Below are 27,756 nucleotides of genomic sequence, written 5' to 3' on the forward strand. Positions count from 1 at the left end.
TTAGTTCATTACCAACATTACAGAGGGCTGCTGTTTCATGTTTTGATGCTCTGAATGTGAACTATAAATTAAAATGTATGTAGGATCAGTGATTGCTGTGTTTTCCTTATCATATAAACACACTATACTATTTTTTGGAACAATAATTTACCATCTTCATGGCCATATCTCTATCAGGGAGGACGCCAAAGTCATGTCCATAGTAGCCTAATATTTTTGAAGATTATGAGCACTTATAATTAATTACACACACGGTATTATATATCTTTATTTGTTGTTGTTGTTTTTAAGGCTGATTCTCATAGGGCTACTTTGTGTGACTAAATCTGACTGTTTCGGGGCCAAAAATTAAATAAATGAATTTAGTGTTTCATTAATGGCTTCAGATCCTAAAAAGGAGGGAGTCCAAGGCACTCTTCTGGCAAGAAAATAAAAGGGTCTTTATTCCATTGGCTATTTCATGATGAAATGCTAAAAACAATGCTGGTACATGTAAGATTGGGTAACAGCCCACGCATAGCGGCACAAACAGCCTTCTTCAGGGTGTAACCCTCAGCACACAGCTTTTCCTTTTGTGAGTACACAGACAATTGATGATTGCAAAACACCTGAGCAAGAGGCCAATAAACTCTCAGGTGACAAGTGCAAAATATAGTCACTAGATGGCTCTACCAAAATGTCAAGAAAGCAGAGAATATAATGAAAATAAAATAAGAAAACTTAAATCTACAGATAACAAGACAGACAAAAGTAAATAAGTAATAATATATAACTTCAGATCCTAATTGAACAGTTAAAGGGTTAAATTAAATGAATAACCTCAGTATTAAACTAAAATCCAGGCTACAGTTCTGATTACCTTGTGGGGAAAATATAATACAGTTATACAAATTCCCAGCCTGTGTGATTTTGGGAGGTCGGGGGATATTTAGGACACAACCTGGCAACCAAAGAAGTGGGCGTCGAAATAAACAGGAAGCAGCTGAATAGTGTGTGTGTGCATAATATATACAGCAGCTCAGTCCTGCTGTAACTCTGCCACAACATCATTAAACTACTCTTACTGTAGTCAAACAAAGAGCTTATCTGCAGTTAGTGGACAGAAATGGAGGACGGAGACAAAGTGTCCTGCGTACTCTGCCAACTGTCCGAAGAGACGAAGACAACCGGAGCCTTATCCACTAAAGATGAAGTCACGGCTCACGAGAACTGTCTGGTAAATATCTGATATGGAGATGGAGACAGATAAGAGGACAGAAACAATAGAAACTGCATGCAAAGTGTGGAGCTCCTTCATTCATACTTAGCTGGTGGAAAGATGTTCTAATGAGGAAGGATGCACATGTTTACATTCAGAGGGAGTTTCTTTTGTATATATACAATATATATATATATATGTATAAAAATATAATCACACAGGTAAGGTAAAAATGAGAATCTAAGAAGTCTAAACATGATGGTGCAGAAGTTAAATATGAAAAAAAATATATATAATCATAATAAGATTGAATATAAAAATGTAAATATAGTAATGTGGTACACAAAAACTATTTATTATTGCAAAAAAGTTCAAGTTCCTTCACATTGCGAGTGGATCTCCTGTGTACAGCTCTCTGTTGGTCATTAAACATGGTTTCGATTGTTTTAAAGCTCATTTTCAGGTTCATACTTGTGTTTTGTGTTTCTATTAGAACATGTTTACATGCTTTAATGTTAAAAAAAACCTTTATTTTCCTCATACTGTCTGCTTGAATATACCCGTATTTACCATCTGTCTGAAACGCTCCGTTTTAGTGCATTTCAACGGAATTGCAATGTAATTGCGTTGAACTGGGGATACATTTACAATGTTTATGCTTAAAACCGTGTAATGGTATAAATATTGTATATTTGTGACATCATAAATTCTAACGGCTTGTTTCAAACGCACAATTCTGAAATACGGGCTGTGTGTATTTCTCTGTATATTGAGCACTTAAATACTTTCACGGTATTTATAAAGCACTTAAATCCGCTTTATAATATAAAAGACATGAAAATCGTACTTTTTACAATACTGGACCTTTAAGCAACAATAGCCTTTTCTGAGGTTCCTACTTCTCAAATAGATCTGTTTCAGGTTTTCTTCTATGGTAGCAATCTGAATATCTTTGGGTTTTGGACTGTAGATGTCCTCCTGGGAACTTGTGATGTGCATTGTTCACTTTTTGCTGATATTTTATGGACCAAACAATTAACTAATCAAGAAAATAATCAGCAGATGAATCGAGAATGACACGTTCTAAATTACTACGTATTTTTGGCATTTCTGTGCGCTGCAGTTTCCTGTTACATATCAGTCGGCTTTGTTTTTTAATTGTGGTTTATTCCTTCCCCTATAGTGAAATACTTGAATGTGTATCTTTGAATTACAGTGTATCCAAGACATTTTGTCTTCACTCATCTTCTTCAACTTCTCTTTTTTTCTCAGTTGTTTTCCTCTGGACTTTTTTGCCGGAACACTCCCCAGTTTGACGACCTGTTTGGTTTCTCTGTGGAGGATGTGTTGGATGAGGTGAAACGAGGAAACAAACTGGTAAAGATCATTTTCCAGATATGAATAGGCCTAATCCATTGATAGTGTGCTGGTGAAAGCTATTTTTAAGTTGTGTTTACTCATTTGTTTGCATTAGATATGTAACAAATGCAAGAAGAAGGGTGCCACTGCTGGGTGTGAACTCAAACGCTGCAAGAGGTCATACCACTACCCGTGTGCTGTTCAAGAAAGAGCTAAGATTTTTGAGGATGCAGACCAGGGGAAATTTGGGTAAGTCCAACAAGACTGTTTGCCTGTATGTCTAGAAAATGGTTTTATGTACTACAACACCCTGTACTCTTGTGTTTTTATGCTCCAGGCTGTACTGCATCAATCACTGTCCAGATAAAACACATGGTAGGTGTGAATTTTTCCCCTTCTTCCTAATGACACTTTTTTCAGTGTATGACATATTATGTATTACATTTTTCTTTTCCAGAAAACAACGGCTGTGTAAATGGACATCCCTCTTCCTCCACAAAACCCCGGACTTCCAAAAATCCCAGTGAAGCTGGATCATCTAAGGTTTGATTGATGGAACTATTCTACTACATATATTTATGGCAAACCACTAAAAAGTGCAAATCTTAAAAAGGTTTCAGTAATTTCCTAAAACAGTCGGGCACTGTAGCTTTCAGCAAATGTCACACAAGCAAGAGGAAACAGTGCATCTGTTGGGGACTATTTTCAGGGGTGGATTAATACATATTTTGTGCTCTAGTGAGTTTTTTCGGCAGCAGGATGGTATATGTGGGACTCAGAATAAAACACAGTGGCCGACGTGTTCATGATGCCGTGATGTGACGATTTTATGATTTATTTATACAGAACATTTTTATCATTTCTGTATTTATTTCTAGAAGTAAATGATAATTTTTTGAAATCTCCAAAGACACAAGTGGATCACACCTGGCCCTAAAATTTGTTCTGGAAGTAATGAAATCCATTTTTATTTTCATGAGGTATTTTGCCTTGCTTGTGAGAAGGTGGAAGGAAATATCAGCTTGGAAAGTTTGTCTAATAGCATTGCTATGTAAGTACTGTATTCTGACATTTTGCAAACATCTTTCATTATGAACATATATGAACATCAATATCTAATCCCATGTAACAACCAGGCACATGTGTTTTTAGGTTATATTGTGACAAACATGCTCCTACATCACAAAAGAGGAACACCAATGGTAAGTCCTGATAAGAGCGCACGTTTGTCACGTGTTTTTCTTCTTAGTATTACAGATACAGAAATGTCTTTCTTCTTCACAGGTGATTCTACAACAGCCGGACGACCGTCTTCGCACGGCAGTGACTCCAACTCATCCAGCAGTGCGACGGGTTCATCTTCCAAGGTACACACATTATTCATAGTCATTTTAAATAAAGCATTTTAATGCTATTTCATTTCTTTTCAAAATGATTCAGTGATTTTAATCGTTCTGCTTTTGCTTTTTGAAACAGAAACGGTTGAGTTTCAGAGACAAGTAAGTGGCGCTGTTCTTTATTCCATTAATGTTTTGAATTATTTATGTAAAGCTAATAGCATCTCATGCTTTCAGCCATTATTATTTGTATTACAAATGTATTATATTGCTCTTCTGGCACCTTATACCTTCTGCTCGCAATTCAAAATTGTTCTTGCACACCATCAGGTTTTAGTGACGAGTGCGTAGGATCAAAAACTCCCGACTTGGAAAGGAAACAAAGAATCCTGCACAATGTCTTGTACTCACTTTAGGCCCTTTTAGGCACAAAACAGTCCCATGTTACACAGTGTGCCCTGTAGTTTTCAAAAGGTTGAAAAATGCAAATGGAAAAAAAGCCTAATAATCCCGATACTCCAAAATCCATATCAACAAGGACAAAATATTAAAAGAAAAAATACATAAATAGATAAAGAATAAATAAATAGATAAATATAGTATAACGCTCAGGTGCCTTCCCATTTCTTTCTCTTTTTACACCTTGATTGGAGTCCACTTGTGGTAAATTCAAGTGATTGGACATGATTTGGAAAGACACACTCCTGTCTATATAAGGTCTCACAGCTGGTAATGCATATCAGAGCAAAAACCATGGACTGTATATGTACAAGAAAAACAACATGAACATGTTCATAGCTATCTACACCAAGACTAATACCAGCAGGCTGTCAGGCGAGTGAGAGCCTCTACCTGTTATATGTATGGTGCTGTGTGTCTATATGACCTTTTTGCCTGATGAAGGTCTGAGGAATAAAGTGAGTGTGCAGGATTCTTTGTTTTCTTTCCTTATACCTTGACTGCTTTCAGTGGTGGACAATTTAAATAAAAAGTTGAGATATTTTTGATTTGCCAGTCATTGACATTTTTTTTCTTTACATCCTTACTTTTGTTTAAAACAGGCCCATGCATCCCTTTTTGCTTTCCATAAACTGTTTATAAAGTGTAACAGTTACATTTGTTATAACGGCTCACCTCTCTGTTCTGTCACAGTCAGGAAGGGACCCCCTCTAAACAGAAATGTAAAAGCCGGAATCTGGTGGTATCAGACGATTCTTCAGATTCAGGTTAACACACTTTCAGTACACACGAGAATGTAACCTATTTAACACTCTTGTGTGAAGCGGTTAACACGCGTATTTATTCAATTTCCCTGCTTCTACAGGTAAGGCTGAACCTGATTCAGAAATGGCAATATTTGCCCCATTAGAGACGGATATAGATGACAGTGCAAACTCTGTTCCAGAGCCTAAGGTAAGTCAAATCTTACCTCAGTAACATCGTCATTATAGGCTGAAGATGTTCAATAATCTGATATTCATTGTTCTTCTCTTTGATTTATTTTTCGCCCACTTTCTTGACTGTGCATCAGTTGATCAGGTGAGATCAAGCCTCTGTGATTAACTGATTTTAAGAATATTTACAATGTGCTATGGTTTTTTGCTTTATACATTGTGTAACATTGTTGATGCCTCTATATCAGTTAGTCAGTCAGTTTTGCGCGTTGACTCATTTCTGTGGTGTGTTTTGTAGTTTGTGATGGTGTAGTATCGTATTGCATTATATTGAAAGATGGTGCTCACCTCAGTTACTGTACTTAGAAGGAACAGAAATACCACAAACACCTCACCTCACTGATGAGACAACTAGTTAATCCATCAATTAGTCAAATTAATTATTTAGGTAATTTAATCAAGAAAAAAGGTAAATTCTTTGACATTTTCAGCTTCTTGCAGGTCAGGATTTTGTGTTTTTTTCATTGTAAATTGGATATCTTTGGTATTTGTACTCTTATTTGGACAAAACATTCAGAACTTGTGATGGGTATAAAAAAATCTTTTTTATATTTTTTTTATTCAGTTAAATAATTTAGCTTTTATTTAAAAATTAGCTAATAGTTTTAATGGCAGGAGTGTTATTGGATTCTATTAAGATGTTCAGATTATCTTTTGTTCGGTCAGTCAGTGTAAAAATAACAGAGGATAATTCGTTGATGTCCCCCACACACAGAAAAGACACGGAGCGTCCCACTGGGTCCGCCTCAGGTACAGTAGGCTGTCACAGCAGAATCGGTGTATATAGAATATACACACATATACACATAACATACAGATGGTTTGTAAACTCCCGCTGTCTCCTATAGGAAATCAACTGGAGGATGAGAACAGAGATGGAAATAAAGATAAAGATGACACAATGATACCTTCAGTGAGTGGTTACATATCGTCTTGCCTTCAAAGTGTATGTCTGTTTTTCCATAACAGCTATAACTTCTCATCTTTTCGTTACGCTCTATTATTTTTGCAGTTCTTCTAATTTCTCATTTAGTCCTGGAGTAGGTTTGTTCTTTCTCTCTGACAGTCACAATATTAACTTACAGCTTCTTAAAGCTAATTTGAATTGATCTGTGATTCACATATGGTGTATCATCACCAGTAGCAGAACAATATTAACACATCTGACATGAAATGTGTTTGCTTCCTGTCAGGATGCAGAGTCAGAGAGTCTGCTGCTTCCTGTGTCTACTGGACTCGCAGTGCCATGGGCTGCAGTCTCAACTCAGACTGCACCAACTTTACTTCCTGAATGCAAGACGGAGGTAGAGGTGGTACAGAGAAAAGATGAAGGTAAAGTTCACTCTACTTACTGTTGGTTTCACATGATGCGGTCAGATGATAAGATGAACCTTTTAAGATAGTGTTAGGAAATTAAAAAAGTACATTCAAATTCAGTATATAAATATACATCACACTGACACATACGGGTACTTTGCAAAAAATTCGAGGCCTGGCCTCCCTTTGGGGGAAAGAAAACCAAAGATCCCATAGACTTCAATGCAATTTCACCTATGTTTGGATTGTAATTTTGACAAATTCTTGTTATACAAACGTTTGTTTTATACACGCCTGATAATTATTTGCGATCTTGCCTGAACCTGAGCGTTCGTTGTCTGTAAATAACTAACCTGATCATCATAGCCTACAATATTTAACCCACAGAGATGATTTAGCTGTCCAGACCCCTGTGGTGCTGATGAGGCTGATTACTGTTCACAGCAGCTTGTTTTTCTTTCCCTCCACATCCAACTGCGACGACTACTTGGGCCACTTATCTCGTTAGCTTGAGAGATCTTTCTCGAGAATCAACATACATTAACTCTTTGTTATCTTGAGATGATGAAATAATTAATTAGCTTGAAACCAGGTTCTTCCTTTGTGCTACAGGCTTCATAGGGTTGGGCAGTAGGGCTATAATAAATGGCACCTTGATAAAAGATTTGGTTGAAAACATTGCCCCAGTATGGGATGGATTTTAATCACCACTATCAGTGCAACACATTGCATGTTAACCAGCTGTGAGAACAAAAAAATCGGCATCGTTTGGATAATAGCAGATATCAGCTCTTCCCGTGGTAAAAAAAAAAAACCTCGACTTTAAAATGCAGAGATGTTGCTCCGGACGGGATTTAAATTACAGGAGGACTAGCGAGCTCTCTGTAAAATAGTGGGTAATTGCGGCTGTCATTATTATTTTGGTGGAGGTGAAAAATTACCCACATACACGCATCCGGACGGGATTAAAATCACTAACCAGCTCAGGTAATGTTAAAATAGCTCCCCATTTCCCTAGAGAAGTGAATCATGGTCTGGATGGGGCGTCTGTCTCCATTTTTCACCATTTTCCACCCAGCCATTGTTAGTATGAAAATATGTTTCTTGCAGCAAAAAAAACACTTTCAAATTATGACAGAAAGAATTATACAAAGTGATATACTGTGTATGATTATTGGCCAAAATGCAAAAAAAAAACCTTGACAAACTGCAACAGCATGACTGAATTCTGCACACATTTGTAAACATCCTCATATAAAATGTCCTAGAATAAGATACAGTACTCTTTTTCTATGGGTTAGCCATTCACATGAGATTTATTTATTAAAATAACATTTGTAAGAAACGTGCTCAAAAATATGTGTATGGTCATGACAGTGATGTGAGCTGTAATACTGCTACAGGTCACAGTACAGAGAGCATTTTCATGGGTGAATGAGGCCTTTTGAAATAGATGACATATGGGAAATGGTAGCCCTTGTCTGATAAAGATGCTGTTGTTGAAGGAAGTTATGTCACTCACTATGTAAGCTGTGATAATACATGTCGCAACCTCTTTTTCCAGGGTCCAGTCCTGAGCAGAGTCCTGTCCATCGTCCTGATCAACACACGGCTGGACCCCCTGTTCCACAGCAGAGCTCTGATGGACTCCCTCCCTCTCCATACCACTCCAAACCTTGCAGTGTTTCCCGCTCACCTCCGTGGACCAGCTCAGCCATGTCCTCAGCTCCACTTGAACTGATCTGTGTGTCCCTCCAGTCCTCTCCTTCCACTCCTATGGAACCTCTCTCAGAACAAGAGCCCATCATCGACTCCACCAGCTTCTGGAAAAGCTGCAACGCAGCAGGATGCACACAGGCCGTCTTCACTGGTTTCATTAATGAGATGAACGATATCTCCAGCAGAATTCAGACAGACCAGGCCAGCCAGGAGGGTGAGGGAGGATACAAGACACTTACAAGTTACTGTGACAGCATCTGTGTCTCACCCTCACTTAGGTTTCAAACACTGGAATATAAAGCTCTCACTCTTCTTTCTACAGATTATGATTTTGCACTTACAGTGTTGACTGCGTCTGGGAAACTGACAGAGCTTGTGGCCAAGCAGCAGGAAGGTAAAGTAAACCAATATTTACCACAGCATTTTGTGAGCTAGAGCTCCAGATTTTTTTTTTGACACACTATACTATGACATTTTGACTAATACACTATGACTTTTTTATTTTTTCGACATACTATACTATGACTTTTTTTCGACATACTATACAATGGCTTCTTTTAGGAAAAAAAATTATAAAGTCATACTATAGTATGTCGAATAAATAAAAAAAAGTCGTAGTATAGTATGTCGAAAAAAGTGATTAAAAATGTCATAGTATGTCGAAAAAATTTAAAGTCATAGTATAGTATGTCAAAAAAATACAAAGTCAAAGTATAGTATAGCGAAAAAAGTGATAAAGCCCTAGTATAGTATGTCAAAAAATTTTAAAAAAATCATAGTATAGTGTCGAAAAAAGTGATAAAAAAAGTCATAGTATGGTATGTCGAAAAAAATTAAAAAAGTTATAGTATAGTATGTCGGACAAATAGTCATACTACAGTAGGTCGAAAAAAAATTGAAGTGTAGTTTGTCAAAAAAAAATTTAAATGTCAGACTATAGTATGTTTTATAAATAAAAAAAAGTCATAGTATAGTATGTCGAACAAATACAAAATCATAGTATAGTGTGTTGAAAAAAGTGATACAAAAGGTGACAGTATAGTATGTCAAAAACATAAAAAAAAGTCATAGTATGGTATGTCAAAATATAGGTATAGTATGTTGAAAAAAAAGGCATAGTATAGTATGTCGAAAAAATAAAAAAGTCATAGTATAGTGTTGAAAAAAGTGATAAAAAAAGTGACAGTATAGTATGTCAAAAAAATAAAAGTCATAGTATGTTATGTCGAAAAAATAAGCATAGTATTTTGAAAAACAGTCACACTATTGTATGTCGAAAAAATAAAAAAGTCATACTATAGTGTCGAAAAAAGTGATAAAAAAAGTCATAGTATGGTATGTCGAAAAAAATTAAAAAAGTTATAGTATAGTATGTCGGACAAATAGTCATACTACAGTAGGTCGAAAAAAAATTGAAGTGTAGTTTGTCAAAAAAAAATTAAAATGTCAGACTATAGTATGTTTAATAAATAAAAAAAAGTCATAGTATAGTATGTCGAACAAATACAAAGTCATAGTATAGTGTGTTGAAAAAAGTGATACAAAAGGTGACAGTATAGTATGTCAAAAACATAAAAAAGTCATGGTATGGTATGTCAAAATATAGGTATAGTATGTTGAAAAAAAAGGCATAGTATAGTATGTCGAAAAAATAAAAAAAAAAGTCATAGTATAGTGTTGAAAAAAGTGATAAAAAAAGTGACAGTATAGTATGTCAAAAAAATAAAAGTCATAGTATGTTATGTCGAAAAAATAAGCATAGTATTTTGAAAAACAGTCACACTATTGTATGTCGAAAAAATAAAAAAGTCATACTATAGTGTCGAAAACAGTGATAAAATAAAGTCATAGTATAGTACGTCGAAAAAGAAAAGTCATAGTAGTAGTAGCACAATGACGTGTTTCTAGCTCTCACTTATTACTGATTTTAATCTTTGTAAATAACTTTGCATTGGGTTAGCCACTCATTTCATTCTCTTATCCTTTTATCCCACCCCACGTTATGTTGCATTGATAAAACACAGTCATCCTAAACTAAGACTGTTTAGTTGTGCTATCTTACAATCAATATATAGTAAATGTAAGTTAAAGTGTGTCACTGATATAACCAGTTAGAACTCAAAGTGGCAATGAGGTCTTAGAATGTATAGAAAGGGTCTTAAAAAGGTATTGAATTAAACTTCAGGATTCCTGCATATACCCACTTCATAACACTTTGGAGCTCCGTAAAGTACAGCTTCAGTTTTTAATGTACTATACTTCAGCATTGCCATTTGTATAATGATAAAATTATGATTCCATATTGTTTTTACAGAGTTGCAAAGGAAACAAATGGAGCTGCAAAAGGTGACAGCAGCTATGGAGGAGGTCATTTCAGCACTGAGGAAATGAGTCCATTAGCAGCTACTGTAAGAACAGATATCGGTGTTTACAGTTAACTCCTTTTTTTATCTATGATTATAATTGTTTGTATTTTAAATTACTCATGTTGCCATTTTTAGCATTTGGTACAAATTGTATATGTATATTTTTATTGTTTTTGTCTTAATATTTCAGTGGATAGAGCTGGATGTGGAAATGCGATACTGCACAACTATTTGGCATTGATGATTCAAAAAGCACTGAAAGATGGAATCTGTTGAATTCTTACAATATGATCTCAGATTTCAGCCTGATGCTTTTAGAAATTAGTTGTAAATGGTGCTGTTCAATTTTAAAAAGATGTCATACAGAAATGTGCCATTGTGAAATATTTTGCATTCATAAAAAAAGGGGTTTAATTTAAAAACCTGTACTGAACATGAAGAATTGGAAAGAATATTTGTCTGTAAAATGTTCCACATCCAACACTACGAACTGAACCAATATTGCCGGATTTTCTTAGATTTTGAAATTGTTAAAATAACTTAAAAAAGTTATAATAATAATAATCAAGAAATGTTTGGCATCCTGAGTGCACAGAAGTCCAGAAGTCTGTTTTGTTTACATTATTGATAAAAGGGGAATGAATGTTTAGTCTTATTGTTCAGGAATACATTTTTATAACAGAGTAAAGTTGATCGTTCGCATGAAACATGTTGGTATACATTTCTTTTCCTTGAAACTTTCCTCAAGTCACATCAGTCAAATAACTCATGCCCCTAATACACAGTGAATTGATCCAATCTTTGAACTATTCCTACTAGTTATTGACAAAATATAACCCTAATTGCAAGATATTTTTGAATACTTTTTATTCATTTGGTTGCAAATGTAACAAAATTTAACTGGCAATTCATAATACTCAGTATCAAACAATAGACATCATTATTGGTTTTGAAGTAAAAATGTCCTGCATAGAAATTTGCAAATATAAATTCTTCAAAATACTCAAAGCAATAGTGCAGATGTCACTAAACAACTTTATAAATGTTAACACTATAAGAGATTGTTTTCAACATACAGAAAATATCATATAGATGAAAAAGTATCTAAGAAAAGTTTAAGTCCAAGCCCATACAAACTTAAGCTTCTGCAAGGCCACATGCCGCACTGTAAACTGATTTATAATGGCTCCATACATTTTGTTTCAGCTGGCAACTAGGCAAGTTTAAGTGCCAGTTAACGCCAAATGAATTGCTCTGTGCAATAAAAAAGACTAATTAAAGAAGCTTTTTTTAAGGTTATGGAGTTTTAGCTGCACAAAACATTTCCCAACCTATGGAATTAACAAATGTCGCACGCAAATGATCACTTTCGCATCTGTAACAGTTTAAGACTGAATCTCACTCGGTTCTGAATCTGAATGTATCCTGAGTTTTACGACTTGAGCCTAGTTCACACTACACGACTTTCAAATCACTGTACTGTTCACACTACACGACTTTCTGTCTTGTTATCGGGAGTCTTTAATCGTCTTTAGTCATTATGGCTTTCACTAGGGATACACCGATACCGGATCAGATATCTGGCTGATGCTGACTCAAATAGCTGGATCGGTTATCATGACAATGGGGACGATATACTAATTTCAATTCTATGTTTATAAACTATATACTGGAATTTTAATTCATTTTGAAGATTTTTTTTTGCCAAGTTGTTGAACGATTTATTATTTTAATATCAATTCACAAAATGTATGTTATGTAATCTATATATAATTTTTTGTTACATTTAGTTTTACAAAGTAAGGAAAGCAATGTTTAAGTCAAGCCTGATGTTGCCTTACACATAAAAGAATGATCCCAGTCTCTTCCACACAGTGAGGAATAAAGCTTATTCATTAAACACTAGTATCGGATCGGTACTTCGCATCAGCCGATACCCAAAGCCCAGGTATCGCTATCGAGACTGAAGAAGTCGGATCGTGCATCCCTAGTTTTCACACTACATGACTGGCCGGTGATAGGGGGGTCACACACACTACAAGATCTTTCACCAGGAGGAATCCCCGATGAGGTCTCCAAACTACGTTTTGTCACGAAAACACGCGATAAATACATGGTAAATGACGTGATACCATACGTGAGACACATTGCTGATGTTGTTGGCACGTGTTCACAAAATAGCCTGTTTCCACACTGACTTTTACTATTTATTCCTATTATATTGATATTTAGCATGCTAGATATCTGGAATGTGTCTGCGAGGCATCGGGGAGCCTCGGCGAGCCAACCCCGATTTGCCTCTGATCTGGGGCTTTTGTCGGGGTGCTCAAAACTGTCAGGTAGCGGAAAATCAGGGCTAATGTGTAGTGTGAACTAGGCATTAGACAAAAGCCACTAGGACTAAAAACTGCTGACTGGAGTTCGACATATCAAGAAAGCAGATTCAAGCTTTTTTTTAGTCTGTTTAGGTCAGCGTCCAGTCTTCAAAATATGTGTTCTGTCCTGACATCTGAAAGTGCAAAGAGCCTCATACCTCAACTTCAAAACCACGATTCCAGATGGCGCATCCAAACTATGATGCGGTCTTCTAGTGAAGAAGAACAAAATCCTATTTCAAACAAGTGCAAACGCTAAAAAAGTAACATGGTCAATTACGCAGTATAATAAAAAAAGTAAAGTGATATCAGGCGACGAGCGGGAATAGAAACAGCTTGGTCAAGCGATAGTATGCCTCTCAGTGCGTTTCAAGTCCTGCTTTACACAATATGTGTAAACAAATCAGCAGTCAGGCACTGTGGCAAACAACTACTGTAACTGGACTGTATCAGCTCAGCCGTGTAGTTTCAGAATAGCTCACGTAATGAACACACTGGATCTAGTCTGGAATGAGATGAATAACAGATTTGACAGCGATGGTGATAAAGATATAAAGTTTGTGTGACCACCCGTCAGTGAATGTTCGTGGAGTCGACAGGGAGTGATAAAATCCTCTGAGAAGTTACTCCTTGAGTCAGACACAGCAATCCTCAGCATCTCTGCCCATAAGGATCTCGGGTTGAGGTCAGTTTTTGAAGGCTCCGCAGCGGCTGGCTCGACATATGAAATCTTTGAGCAGGTTTCCGTCGATCTGCCAGAAAACGGCGGTCTGGGTCACCTCGGTCAGGTGATTCACACAGAACTTAAAGCAGAACTCTTCCAGGTCCTGAATGACAAAGGCAAAGAGGACAAATTAGCAAATTCCTCTTCGGCGGTACCATGGTTTTGCAGTCAGCGGCTCACGTTACCAGTTTCAAAAGCGTGTCGGAGAACTATGGTGGCCTTCAGGTAATGTAAAAACACAGAAGGCTCTCTCTAGAGCCAGTGTTTGGTTTGTCCATTCTGGGCTACTGTAGAAACATGGCAGAGCAACATGGCAACATTATACATTAATGAAAACTAGGGATGCTCATTTTGAAAAATGTTCTTAACCGATAACCGACCGTCGTTAACCGATTATTAACCGACAAGATTTGTGCCTCGTACCAGCTGCAGGAGCACAACAGATATTTGTTGACGGGAGTCCCGAGGTCACCCGTCCGGGAGCGTTAACTTAGCAGCTACGATGCTGCGTGTAGTGTCGCGGACATGCAGCCACTTTCCCAGTAAAAGTCTCCACCGTCAGCTGTGTGTCTGCCCGGCGTAACGATACTTTGTCTGCCCGGCATAACTTTAGCGAGTGACCAACAAACTGTGTGTATTTGTGCTACGTTAGCAGCTCTAGCATTTCCAGAGGCTCGCCGCTGCACATGTAGTCTGCGTAACTTTAGCGAGTTTCTAACAGACCGTGTGTGTGTTTGTGTTGGCGGTGGGTGTGGAGTTGTTGGTGGTGTTATAGCTGTGAACGTAGGTGTAGCAGTGTGTGTACAGTTTATGTATCGGTGAATAAATGCTACGAAACTACATTTCAAGCGAGCCAGAGACCGGAGCCGACTTCCTGTAATCCCCGAGAGGGCAATGCTGCACCTCGACGTAAAGCGGAGGGGTCTCTCATCACCCTGAAGGGGATTCTTTCACAACAATGACCCGCTAGCTGTACATTATCCCGCTTATTACACGGCTACTTACTTAAGAAATCAATATTTTGACACAGAAACGGTCCGCCAGAGTCCGACATCAGAGCTGCCCCCATAGCAACGGTCTGTTAAACATAGCAACGGTCTGTTATAGAGAAATTACAGACCACAGAACGCCGTTATTGACCAATCAGAATCGAGTATTCAACACAGCCGTGTAATAATTATCAATATCATATTCCATTTCTGCTAATAGATCCCCGAAATGTTACACACTGTTCCTATAAAAGATTGTAACTTTGGAAGATACCCACTTGATTTAGCCAACTCAAACTGCTTGTTATATTAGCGTCAGATAAACTTAGGAATGTCTGTTTGCAGTGAACGAGAACTGTGGATTTTGTCTGTTTCAATGTACATAATGAGCACTTGATTATTGCTTTAAGACAGACTTGAAAAAATGTGAACCAATCCTTTAATTTTTTTTCTGTATTATCCATGTACTCTTATACTTATCTATACTTCAGATCTGATACTGTACATACATGTCTATATGCAACCCACCTAGACTGATCCCTATCGTCAATCTCTTTATATTTTTATGATCCACACTGTTTACCTGATTTTGGCATGGTGCTGTTATTATATTTCCCTCGAGATAAATAAAGTTTTCTCTTATTAATGGAGATACTTCACATCAATAATCGACAGTCATTCTCCGTTTCTGACTTCAGTGAATATTGTTATACACTTGCATTAGATCTCTCCTGATCGAAATACATACAAACAGATGATAGTTGATACACTGACCTCAGCATCGTAGCGCACAGCAGCAGACAGCAGGGAGAAGGCGTTCTCAACGGTGATTCCCCTCTTTATAATATGTTGACACAGACGTTTCAGGCGGTTCTCACAGTACGACGTGGCCAGGTCAAGCAGCCCTGACAGAGCAGAGACACAGACAGCAACACATTAACAACCAAACTTACAAACAGAAGTCAGTAAAGATCAGGCTGTGATGTGTGTGTGTGTGTGGTTCTGACCAATAGCATCCTCAGGAGGCAACTCCACGTTGTCGGTGTAAAGGAACTCTAGGAAGGAGCGGTACACCGGGTAGGAGAACTGGTCTATTTCAATCACCTCCTTCATGTCTTCATTCCAGTGCGACTGGAACATGGATCTGAAGTGTTCACACCTGTTTGTTTCAGCATAGATACAGATGTTATTATTTTGAATTATTTATATTCTATAGTTTTCGTAACTTAAAACTGACATGAAGCTGTGACGTGAAATCCCTGACCTGATTTTGAGAACTGCTTTGTGGACATAGATATATTTGCCGTCAATGCAGAACTTGAGGTCAGCTGTCTCCGGGTTGTCAAACTCTTTCTTCAGAGACTGAGCCACGGTCAAGAAGTCATCATGCTCTGCAGGGAGAAAAAACACCCACACACATCAAGCTCTGGTATTAAGATAAAAAAAACTGTAGCAATGTCTTTTTGATGAGGATTTATTTCATGTAGGGCTGTCAAAGTTAACGCGATAATAACACGTTAACACAAAATTATTTTAACGCCATCAATTTCTTTCACGCATTAACGCAATCGATCTTTCGGAGGTTGTAGCGGAGTCAGTTTAAAGCTATCGTATCAAACTAGAAAACCGAAGGAATCCATTGGTGCAAACCATGTCAAACTAGAGAAGGAGGTTAAATAACGCTCAAATTACACTACATTTTGGCAAGGAAAAACTGTCATGGTCATTTTCAAAGGGGTCTCTTGACCTCTGACCTCAAGATATGTGAATGTAAATGGGTTCTATGGGTACCCACGAGTCTCCCCTTTACAGACATGCCCACTTTATGATAATCACATGCAGTTTGGGGCAAGTCATAGTCAAGTCAGCACACTGACACACTGACAGCTGTTGTTGCCTGTTGGGCTGCAGTTTGCCATGTTATGATTTGAGCATATTTTTTATGTTAATGCAGTACCTGTGAGGGTTTCTGGACAATATTTATCATTATTTTGTGTTGTTAATTGATTTTCAATAAAAAAAAATTAAAAAATAATATTTGCCCACTCCCATGTTAATAAGAGGATTAAATACTTGACAAATCTCCCTTTAAGGTACGTGTTGAACAGATAAAAAATGTGTGATTTATTTGCGATTAATCATGGACAATCATGCCGTTAATCGGGATTAAATATTTTAACCAATTGACAGCCCTAAAAGTCCCGTGAATGAATAATGAATAAAAGGGGAATTAAATTGAATATTTCTTTCAAGGAAAGGAACAACAACTGCCTTTAAACTGGCTTTGGAATATTAGTAATATCAGTAATAGAAACCGGATTTGTGGTTAATGGAATTAAACACACGGGTGCAGTCTTTTAATTGCTACATCATTGGGCACATGAGCCCTTTGTCTTACCCATGGAGAGAAGCCTCCACATAACGGAGGGGGTGGCGAAGCATGCAAAGACGTCGTCGGTGCAGCTGAAGTGCGTGAGGTGAGGCAGCACTATAGACTGGCCCCTGCACTGGCCCCACATGTACACCTGACCGCTCTGAGTCTTAGCAGCTGATGTATGTGAGGAGTGACAGGCAGCGATCTCCACGATCCTGTCAAAGAGACCAGAGGAGAGAGTTAGCGGTGTAAAAGACGAGGAGATGGTTTGTTGAACAGTATGGCCCTGTTCAGACCTGGTATTAACATGCGTCTTGAGTGATCCGATCACAAGTGGACAGCTCTAAGTAAAGGTGTGAACACACTCAAGACGCGTTGAGGACGCATTGAGATCCGATCTCTCAAACCGCATTTAGAGGAGGTCTGGGCCGCCACATATGGCCACATTCTTTAAGCAGTGTGTATGTGAATGTGTCCTGGGCCACATTGAGGACCGCCTACTCAACGGACGTCCCGCTGGGATCTGCGGGGTCTCACTGCGCTCCTCATGTGAATAGACAGGCAGACGCAAGCGCTAGTCTGCCTCACAGCATGGAAACGGCGTCTGTGCTCTAGTGTTTTTGTTCCAGTGCTTTGCTCGTGTTTTGCATATAGAGCGGGGAAGTGAGGTTGGATCACAAGTGGTCACAAGTGGAGATGCATTCTAATGCCAGGAGTGAACAGACGTATTTTAAGCTGTCCACTTGTGATCCGATCCCTCAGGACGCATGTTAATGCCAGGTCTGAACAGGGCCTATGTGTGGTGATGGTCTCGCTCACCTCTCTTTCTCAGCCATGATCTGAACTGGGCTCAGCTGGTTGCTCTTGTTGCCGGTGCCCAGTTGTCCATATGTGTTGGCACCCCAAGTGTACAGCAGCCCCTCGTCTGTTAGTGCCAGGGAGTGGGCATAGCCTGAGACAATCTGGAGAGGCAAACGAAAACTTTAGATGTAAGACCCACAATTTTAACATGAAGAATCTAACATATAGAACATTTTCACAAGCAAAGTCTACTTTACACTGAATAAAAACAAAGAATTGGTTCCTTTAAGGTCCCAATACACTTGTAGCTTGTACAAATATTCTTCTCAAATGTGAGGACTTGCTCAACCCTTCAAACTTGAAAAAAAACTTGAAAAACTGTCATGGCCATTTTCAAAGGGGTCCCTTGACCTCTGACCTCAAGATATGTGAATGAAAATGGGTTCTATGAGTACCCACGAGTCTCCCCTTTACAGATATGCCCACTTTATGATAATCACATACAGTTTGGGACAAGTCATAGTCAAGTCAGCACACTGACACACTGACAGCTGTTGTTGCCTGTTGGGCTGCAGTTATGATTTGAGCATATTTTTTTATTGCTAAATGCAGTACCTGTGAGGGTTACTGGACAATATTTGTCATTGCTTTGTGTTGTTAATTGATTTCCGATAATAAATATTCCACAAATCTCCATTTAAGATACATTTTAAACAGATAAAAAAAATGTATTAATGTATTAATTTGCAATTAACTATGGACAATCATGCAATTAAATATTTTAATCAATTGACAGCCCTGTGGTGCATACATAAAGATTTCTTCTTGTACCTACTCACAGAAGTATAAAATTGATAGAACTGCAATGGAAATGTTCATATTTTTGCATTGAAATAAACTGAATTGCATATTTATATGACTGTATAATGATATCAAATCTCACTGGGAGTAATATAAGTTGTTGTGAGTGTGTAATCTCCCACCTGTTGCACACACAGACCCAGCAGAGCTACAAGGCGACAGGGAGTGAGCTGGTTCCCATTATTTCCAAGTCCAAGCTGTCCGTTCCCATTGTAGCCCCAACCGTACACCTGCAGACACACAAAGAGAACACGAGTGCTGTGGTGGCCAGAGATGGGATAACACGGTGTTTATAGCTCCAGTATAAATTCAACAGTCACCTCTCCGTTATCCACTACTGCCAGAGACGAGGTCTGCCCACAGACGATACTGACAGCCACTTTGTTCTGCAGGCAGCTGGACACTCTGCGGGGTGTGGGCTGGTTCGCTGTGGAGCCCGAACCCACCTGACCACAGTTGTTGTAGCCCCATGCATACACCTGGCAGACATGAGGTTAAAGGTGAGAAGAAGAAGAGTTAAATATCCCACATCTCTTCTATTCATTTAAGAGAGTAAACTGTTATTATGACGCAACAAAAAATATTATCTTCATGTGCAGCCAGGCTTCTTAATGCTAAGAGGTAAATGAGTTGTTGGAGTGTTTATGCAATGTGACACTAATGAATGAAGTTCATAATGATGTTTTTATCATATTCTAACTGTAATTATAGGATTGTGGTCGTATCACAGTACATTGCAGCTGAAAGGAAAAGTTTGACATTTTGGGAAAAACGCTTATTCGCTTTCTTGCCAAGAGTTTGATGAGAAGATTGACACCGTTCACATCTGTACACTAAAAGTGTGAAGCTACTGCCAGCAGCCAGCTAACTTAGCTTAGCATAAAGACTGGAAACAGGGGGAAACAGCTAGCCTGATTCTGTCTGAAGTTAACAACATTTGTCTACCAGCACCATTGAAGCTCACTTATTAACACGTTGTATCTCATTTGATTAATCCATACAAAAAACCAAGGTGTAAAAACAATATTTTGCCATGTTATGGGGGATTCTGTACCAGACTATTTTTTGGCCAGCACAAATTGCCAGGCAACCAGTGTAGGATTTACAGGTTCCCGTCATAGACTGTAAATAAGAAGTGGACGTAGTCACTGTGATGTCACCCATTGGTTTGTGGACTGCCGTTTTGAAGGCTTGCGTTCACCATTTTGGCCGTCACCATCTTGGTTCTTTGCAACCAGAAGTGACACGAGAGGGTAGAGCTAACCGAGTAAGACATTTTCAGGCAACCAAAAAGGTTCAAATTAGCTTTCATGAAGTGAAAACACACTGTGAAAGGGTTTAAGTTGTAAGACGAAAACACGGACAACTCCCAGACCGGACAACGCCGTGGTAGCGACCAGTTAATCACAAGGTAGCCACGCACTAAAGCATACCCTGCTTTATGGTCTATGTGACTCTAAATGGGACCATAATTTACTAAATGAACATCATGCTGTATTGAAGAAAGACTTGAAACTAGCGATTGAGACCATAAACTCATGTTTACGATGTTTACTGAGGTAATAAATCAGGTGAGAGGTAGGCTCACTTTCTCATAGACTTCTATACAATCTGACTTATTTTTGCAACCAGAGGAGTCGCCCCCTGCTGGCTGTTAGAGAGAATGCAAGTTTAAGGCACTTCTGCACTGGCTTCACTTTTCAGACCCCGGACGTTGTCCGCTGGTCGTGGCCAAGAAACAGTCTGGTTAGCTAAATTAGCCGGTAGCTGGTGGTAGCTTCATATTTACTCTACAGACATGAGAGTGGTATCAATCTTCTCATCTGACTCTAAAAACAAAATGAACAAGTGTCCCAGAATGTCGAACTATTACTTTAATAACTAGCACATCTCAATTTAACTATTAAAAATCCTCTTTTTGTGCATTTCAACCACAGTGAAAACAAAATGTTGTTCTATAACACAACAGGATAACAGCATGCTAACAGTATAAAGCTGACCATGTTAGTTTGAAGCACAATTGTGTCCTTAAGGTTGAGCTTTTTTCAGCTCAGAGGGATCAAATACTGCTGCTGTGATTGGACTTAAGAGTCCTGAGATGGTCTGTATGACTAAGCAGCGCCTTTGGCCAAAGCTGAATCACATGTGCCATTATAAAGATTTAACACAGGGCTCCATTCTGCTGTGTTGTAGACACTCACTTCTCCTGAGTCAGTCAGAGCCATTGAGTGGTGAGAGCCACAGGCCACCTCTGTGACCTTCCTATTGAGCAGGTTGGCAGACACGAGCACTGGAGCTACTCCTTGGTTGGTTGTCCCGTTTCCAAGTTGGCTGTAACCATTGTGACCCCAGGCGAATAACTCTCCATCTGAAACAGAAAAGAGATTAGTCATTCTGCAGCACTTTTTAATCCGAACTGTGAAGAGGGGGATTAAACGTTTTTGTGCAGCTATACCCTCCGTGGCCAGCAGGATGTGGGGTCCGCTGCCGTAGCTCAGGCTCGACACCTTCCTCCCGCTCAGAAAGTCCAGCTTCTTGGGTACAATGGTGCTCTGGCTGTCCCCTGTTCCCAGGCAGTTACTGCAGTTCAACCCAAACACGTACACCTGAGTGTGGAGAGAGGAGGGTCAAACACAGAACATGTAATGTAGATCAGGGCTAAGCAGAGAGCGACTCCGTCAGCCGAGTAGGTAACAGGTCACATTCCAGACACACAAACATCAACACCAGCGGGCAGCGCCGAGAAGAGCACACAGGCAAGGACAGGAGCACCGGCCTACAGTGTATTTTGATATTTACTTTAACATTAAAGAACCATATCAAAAGGTTTTGCATGTTTCAGCCCACCAAATACAAATTGCATTCACATTGCTGCTATTTTACATTCAAGATTAAACATATGGTTGCCAAAGGGCAACCTTTTTGAGACAAGAAGCTCTAGGGATGCACCGATCAAAATTTTTCAGTCTCAATACCGATACCTGGGTTTTGGGTATCGGCCGATACCAAGTACCGATCTGATACCAGTGTTTAATGAATAAGCGGTATGCCTCACTGTGTGGAAGTGACTGGGATCATTCTTTTATGTGTAAGGCAACATCAGGCTGGACTTAAACATTGCTTTCCTAACTTTGTAAAACTAAATGTAACAAATAAATATAGATAACTAAAATTTAGGGAATTGTTATTTATCATTAAGATAATAAATCATGCACCAACAATTTGGCAAACAATTCTTAAAAATTAACAGGAATTAGTGTAAACCTTTTTTACTGCAACAACAAATTGGTCAAAACTTAAACAGGTATCGCTATCGAGACTGAAAAAGTCGGCTCGGTGAATCCATATCCAATATTCACTCTCCTTTTAGCTCTGCTATGTCTCCACCAACTCCTGAAGGAAATATCTGTCTCTTTAGCTGCTAAATGTTCCACTATGTTCACCAGTTTGTTTCTAACTTAGTCTGCTGTTTGCTTATGGGCTGGTAGTGTAGAGTGGGTTTATAAAAGCCTTTTTGCTTAAAACGGTTGCCTGCTGTGGCTACTAACATATATAATATATGTGACCTTTATCTAACTAGGAAGTCAGATTGAGATTAAAACCTCTTTTACAAGTGAGATCTGACTAAGACGGAGTCAAATAGCAACATCTAACACATAACAAAACAACAACATTGAATCACGAGAGCAACAATAGGTACAACTAAATACATTTCATCATACAGTGCATTAACAGGACAGCGTGTTGGTCAAGTGTTTGTTATTTAAGTGTTAGGGTTAATAATAATTTAAGCTTGGCCTGCAGATCGTTCCGGGACCAAAGTCCATACCAGAACAGGCTTGTTTTGCCAGCTTCTGTAACAAGGTTGATGAGAGCGGTGAGACTAAAGCAAAACAGTAAAGTTGCTGGAAGCAACATTTTTGACATTACACATTGTAATTTCATCCATTCAGAATATACAAAAAATGGTGACTAATTGGCCCAATACCGAGAGCAACGGTGGTGAAACACATACATGTGTTCTTGACGACCATACCTTTATTTTATCCTTGGTAGCTTACTTCCTCCGTCTTGTTGTGGTTGTAGATTGCAGACTGTGATTTCTAAAGCTGTGTTAGTTCTTGTGCAATATTTAGAATCTAGTTTATTGTTTTGTGTTGCTTAACTGCGTTTTTGCAGTAAGAACCATTTCATCTCCAGTGGTCTAAACATCCTGAGAATGCCCACCTGTGTCTACTTATTACTTGATTGTGTGGCATGTTAACTGCCCCCTTGTGGTGTGGCATAGTAAAACCCACAAATGGTTAACTAGTCTTTCAGAAAGAAACCAAAAAACATTAGGGCTGGGATGATACACCTATCTGCAGATTCGAAACTATCACAACACTTGGGTGCCGATTCGATATGTATTTCGATTTTTTTGTATTGCGATTCTACAAGTATTACGATTTGATATAACGATTTATTGCAATTTTTGATAACTTTTTTAACACTAGACCATGGGAAAAAGTTGAATAATACACTTCTATGGACTTTTACTTTGGAAAATATCTAAATTGATACAGAAAAAATGCTTGATTTTCAGCATGTATGTAGTCACAGATGTCCTGAAGTCAAATATATCAGTCATTGACGGGCATTATTTATAAAAAAAATTCCAGCAGCCCAAAAATCAAAGAATAAAGACATTTCCCTTACAAATGAGTGGTATTTTCTATTTCATTTATAAGGGACATGTAATGTTTTATACTTCTGGTGAATATAATCCAAACAATATTATTTCCATATATGTATTTTGTATGTACAGTTCCCTATGTTAACACCTTATTTTGAAAATCGGACGTAGTCACACGTGTATACTTCCGCTAACTTTGCCAAGTCTGTCACTAGCTCTGACTGTTATACTCTTTATACATCCATGATCAGCTCCATCGGGGCCATTTGAATGTTTTCACCATAAATCGGTGCTCTACAGTTGTAGCATCAACTGATTTGACCAAGGAGATTGGCGGCCGGCTTGACCGCACGTTACGATACGATAACGTTTCCTGTCCATGACAGAGTTAGCATGCAGCTTAAGCCATGATGTCTAGCTCTGCTTTTCCTGGCAATGTGTGAAACCCAAAGTGTTTCCATACTTTACAGGATGTGTAGTGTTTATCACTTTGGATTTAAAATGTGATGGTGCAGGTGGTATCCACGCAGACCCTTTGCCGTTTTCTGATTTCTTGTTTTGGCTGTGGTTTGTTTTGGTTGACAGATACGGAACGGAACGTTACTCAGACTAAAAAAAAAAAAAAATATCGCAATACATAAGTGCATCAATTTTCCCACCCCTAAAAAAACACCCATATTTGCTCCAACAAATGGATTAGTGCAGCTTTAAACACACCACTTCATCACCGTGCTACAATACTATAACTCTGACAGAAAAGAAATAAAGCAGAGTAAATGTCCTCAGTGGTTGATTACCTATTGTAAGCATGTTTTACTTCTCTTCTTGATTGAAGGCATGAATTCAAAACCAAACTGAACCCCTCTCAAAAACACATTATGCTGAAGAAAATCACAGTAATGTAAAGTAGTAATGTAAAACATGCAAAGCCAAGGTCCTCTAACTATTAATTACGCACCAGTAACAATGACCAGTGATTAGCGATGACTTCCCTCATATGACTAACTCCACAACCCTGTTTTCCCTCCTCTGACATCTCACCTCATCATCTTTGGTGATGTAGATGGCCTCATTAGCAGACGTTCCAAACACGCATGCTTTCCGTATCGTGGCGAGCTCCTGGGGCCCCATCAGGCTGAAAACGGGCCATTTGGTTACATCCACCATGGCGGCGGGGTGAAGGGATGCACCTCAAGCCAAAGGCAGGGCAGGGTGACAGGGGGAGGAGGAGGAGGGTGTGGGGACGCAGGGTTTCCAGCGCTGCAGTCGCTGCTGTGACTGGGTGTGAAAATATACACAGTCAGGGAGCCTCATGGGCATTTGTCAACATATATAAACATTATTTCAGTCAATGCACTTAAACACACTAATATGAGAAAAGAAGAACTTGATATTTGACACAAGGTTTAACTTTGGGGGGAAAAAAGCATTTTACAACAAAGTTTCTTTTTAAAACTGTTAAATATTTTGAGACAAACAGGCTTCACGTTCAGAGATGTTCATAAGTTATGCTCAGGCATGTGATTGGCAAAGGTCCACAAAGCAGGAAAATATATGGAGCGTCCGCATCCACCACGTCCTGATCATATACCATCCTCATATATTATATTCTTTTTGTTTGTTTAACTGGTGGAACTTGCAAGAAGCAACATAAATAGGGCTCAATATTAAGTTTTTCATGGTTGCAGAGGGTAACTTTGGGCTCCTCCCTCAAGAAAATTTGAAAGTTTTTTACTTAAAACTATGCAATTTCACATCCTTTTCGGACCATTATTATTATTACTGTAGATAACACTCAAAAAGGTTAAAGACAAAACATGCTATAGTTGAATAATTATTTTATTATTTACACATATCACAGCCGTGTTAATAAGAAGTAATGCTAAAGCCACGCATGATCTCACAGAGGAGATTAGGGACAAGTTGGGTCATGTGGCGTAATATCAGCTCAAACAGATCAGGGCTGGTATGTATAAAGCTCCTCAGGGTCAAATTTTAGTCTTAAGTGTGTCACAATTCTAGGAGTGATATAAATTATAATTCATATGTTTCATGCATAAACATTCCTAATAACGTCCTAAGAGTTAAAACTTGGTCTCATCTCCCAAATTATTCAAGAGAGCTCTAGAGGTTTCCTGACCCAGTTAGGACTCACCAGCAGATGGCTCAGTTACAGTACAGAGGCAGAGGAGTCGCACTTTAAGAAAAAAATATATTTGGAAAACAATAAAAAAAAAAAAAAAAAATCATATCACAAAAATGTATTCATGAGATCATATCTAAGCTGGACAGCAGATACACATGCTGTGGTGATGAGACAAATCCTGGAGTTTGTTCCAGTATTTCCATTTTATGCTACTTTATACTTTTACTTCCATACATTTGAGAAAATTATAATTATTTTTTTTTTACTCACTTAATAGTTAGGCTGGTGACTGGTGATTTCTTCTATTCTTATTGAACTGTTGCTTAGAGGAATCTTTGTCTCTTGTTAATTGTCAGTCTGGTTGAATCATTGTGCAGCGTTTTCTTCTCCACGTACAAAACATTACTTTTTCTGCAAACACTTCATACCAAATAATAGGGCTGCACGATTTTGAAAAAAAATCTAATTGCAATTTTTTTGTACTGATATTGCAATTCGATAAGCGATATACGATATTAGAGGGAAAGATCATTTTTACATCATTATTCTCATTTTCATTTAACATTAAATTGCTTATGGTGGGATTTTTTCGGGGATCTGTACCAAACAAAGATGTTCTCTTAAGTCTGTAAAATATGATGTGTAGGCCAGGACAACTCTGCAGCATGTGAAGATTTAATTTAAAATGGTATCTTGACACACATTTCATCTTTAACAAATATTGCGATTTCCTCCTCATCCTGCGATTTGAAAATTGCAGTAGGCCATATTGAGATTTCGATAAAATTTCGATTCATTGTGCAGCCCAACCAAATATATATATATATATATATATATATATATATGTACATATGTACATATACAGTATACACACATATAAACATATATATACACATATATATACATACATATATATATATATATATATACATACACATATGTATAGACATATATATACATACACACATATATATATATATATATATATATATATATATATGTGTAAAGAGGACTTTCTACTACCTAAAAGCATGAAAGACCACTCAATAATGTAGAGTAGTTTTCAGCCATCTGACTATACACAATTAAGCTTTTGCTGCAGGCAATTCCACCCTTTACAACGGTGTTGTATATGAAGAAATATTGGCTAATACATACAGTAGTTATTTAACATTTTAACCACCAAATATGTAGGATATTAGTCTACTTCTCACTTGGTCAAGTCATTTCTCAAACAGAAACTATGAGTTGTGATGTTGATGCTCTGACTTCCAGCTGAGGGAGACAGTTGTAGACATCACTGTAACTTCACTGTGTTAACATAACATCTGCTTTAGGGTGGTGTTTTTGGTGAAAACAACTCATGATCCCAGAAGGCGTAAGACTTTCTGAGGAAATGGGTGTTTTTAAGTCATAGAGGTTTATGTGTGTTGTAACAGCACATGGGAGAAGTTTCTGCCAGACATCTCCTTAAGTTAAGACAACAAACCTACTTGGTTTAGGACAAAAACATCATGTCCCTGCCTGACAGAAAGCCCTGAGGGCAAACTTCTCCCGCCGTAGCCTCTGTTACATATTAAAACACCCAGCAAACATGGACCCCTTCCCTTCAGCTAGCTCCAGCTAATGCTGTCCATTGTTACAAACACATTATTCAGCAAACTGTGGAGCTGACACATCAACATCACAACATCACAGTGAACGGACAGTCGCTGCTAGACTGATCCATCAGGAAACACTACTCTGAGCTAGTTAACGTAGCTTGCAAAGAAAACACCTTTCAAAACAACTTTCAAAGATATAAGTTACAATATTAACGTTTCCGTTAAACCCACCTGTTAGTGTAGGTGTGTTTCTGGTCGGTATAGCTGGATGAAGCTGCCACACACAGCTGCTGCTGCTGCTGCTGCTGCTGCTGACTGAAGCTTATTTGCGGAAGTGAGGAGAAAAAAATGTCACGTGATCACAAGACAAAAGTAGTCGATTTGGGTTTTTTGTTGTTTTTTTACATTTATCCTTTTATATTGCAATATATTGTTATTAATTGTTTTTTATTTGTTT

At 38.3% G+C, this 27,756-nt stretch overlaps 2 protein-coding genes across 4 annotated transcripts; one reads left to right on the top strand and one right to left on the bottom strand.

The window, feature by feature from the left end:
• The first annotated feature begins 958 nt into the window (after nucleotides 1-958).
• On the top strand, nucleotides 959-11,799 carry phf11 (PHD finger protein 11). Of its 2 annotated transcripts, XM_037790505.1 has the most exons (18): nucleotides 959-1,216; nucleotides 2,471-2,575; nucleotides 2,673-2,806; nucleotides 2,895-2,932; nucleotides 3,015-3,100; nucleotides 3,538-3,608; nucleotides 3,710-3,759; nucleotides 3,842-3,924; nucleotides 4,034-4,056; nucleotides 5,047-5,120; nucleotides 5,219-5,307; nucleotides 5,426-5,433; nucleotides 6,064-6,098; nucleotides 6,197-6,261; nucleotides 6,542-6,680; nucleotides 8,230-8,598; nucleotides 8,707-8,778; nucleotides 10,699-11,799. In XM_037790505.1, the coding sequence occupies exons 1-18, from the start codon at nucleotides 1,106-1,108 to the stop codon at nucleotides 10,773-10,775; spliced, it is 1,629 nt and encodes a 542-aa protein (XP_037646433.1). In that variant the 5' UTR covers nucleotides 959-1,105; the 3' UTR covers nucleotides 10,776-11,799. The 2 variants fall into 2 exon arrangements, with proteins under 2 accessions (XP_037646433.1, XP_037646434.1); XM_037790506.1 differs by lacking the exon at nucleotides 3,538-3,608 and having other exon boundaries at nucleotides 960-1,216; nucleotides 3,747-3,759.
• A 1,161-nt stretch (nucleotides 11,800-12,960) lies between these two features.
• LOC119500738 (RCC1 and BTB domain-containing protein 1-like) lies at nucleotides 12,961-27,660 on the bottom strand. 2 transcript variants are annotated; one of them, XM_037790622.1, is made up of 13 exons: nucleotides 27,531-27,660; nucleotides 24,591-24,827; nucleotides 21,330-21,480; nucleotides 21,076-21,242; nucleotides 19,195-19,353; nucleotides 18,997-19,104; nucleotides 18,032-18,174; nucleotides 17,237-17,427; nucleotides 16,103-16,229; nucleotides 15,846-15,997; nucleotides 15,613-15,743; nucleotides 14,855-14,947; nucleotides 13,815-13,952 (listed from the first exon to the last, which is right to left on the bottom strand). In XM_037790622.1, the coding sequence occupies exons 2-12, from the start codon at nucleotides 24,714-24,716 to the stop codon at nucleotides 14,903-14,905; spliced, it is 1,500 nt and encodes a 499-aa protein (XP_037646550.1). In that variant the 5' UTR covers nucleotides 24,717-24,827; nucleotides 27,531-27,660; the 3' UTR covers nucleotides 13,815-13,952; nucleotides 14,855-14,902. The 2 variants fall into 2 exon arrangements, with proteins under 2 accessions (XP_037646549.1, XP_037646550.1); XM_037790621.1 differs by lacking the exon at nucleotides 14,855-14,947 and having other exon boundaries at nucleotides 12,961-13,952.
• Nucleotides 27,661-27,756: the final 96 nt, after the last annotated feature.

Source organism: Sebastes umbrosus, chromosome 13 (genome assembly GCF_015220745.1).
Source record: "Sebastes umbrosus isolate fSebUmb1 chromosome 13, fSebUmb1.pri, whole genome shotgun sequence".
Classification (NCBI taxonomy): domain Eukaryota; kingdom Metazoa; phylum Chordata; class Actinopteri; order Perciformes; family Sebastidae; genus Sebastes; species Sebastes umbrosus.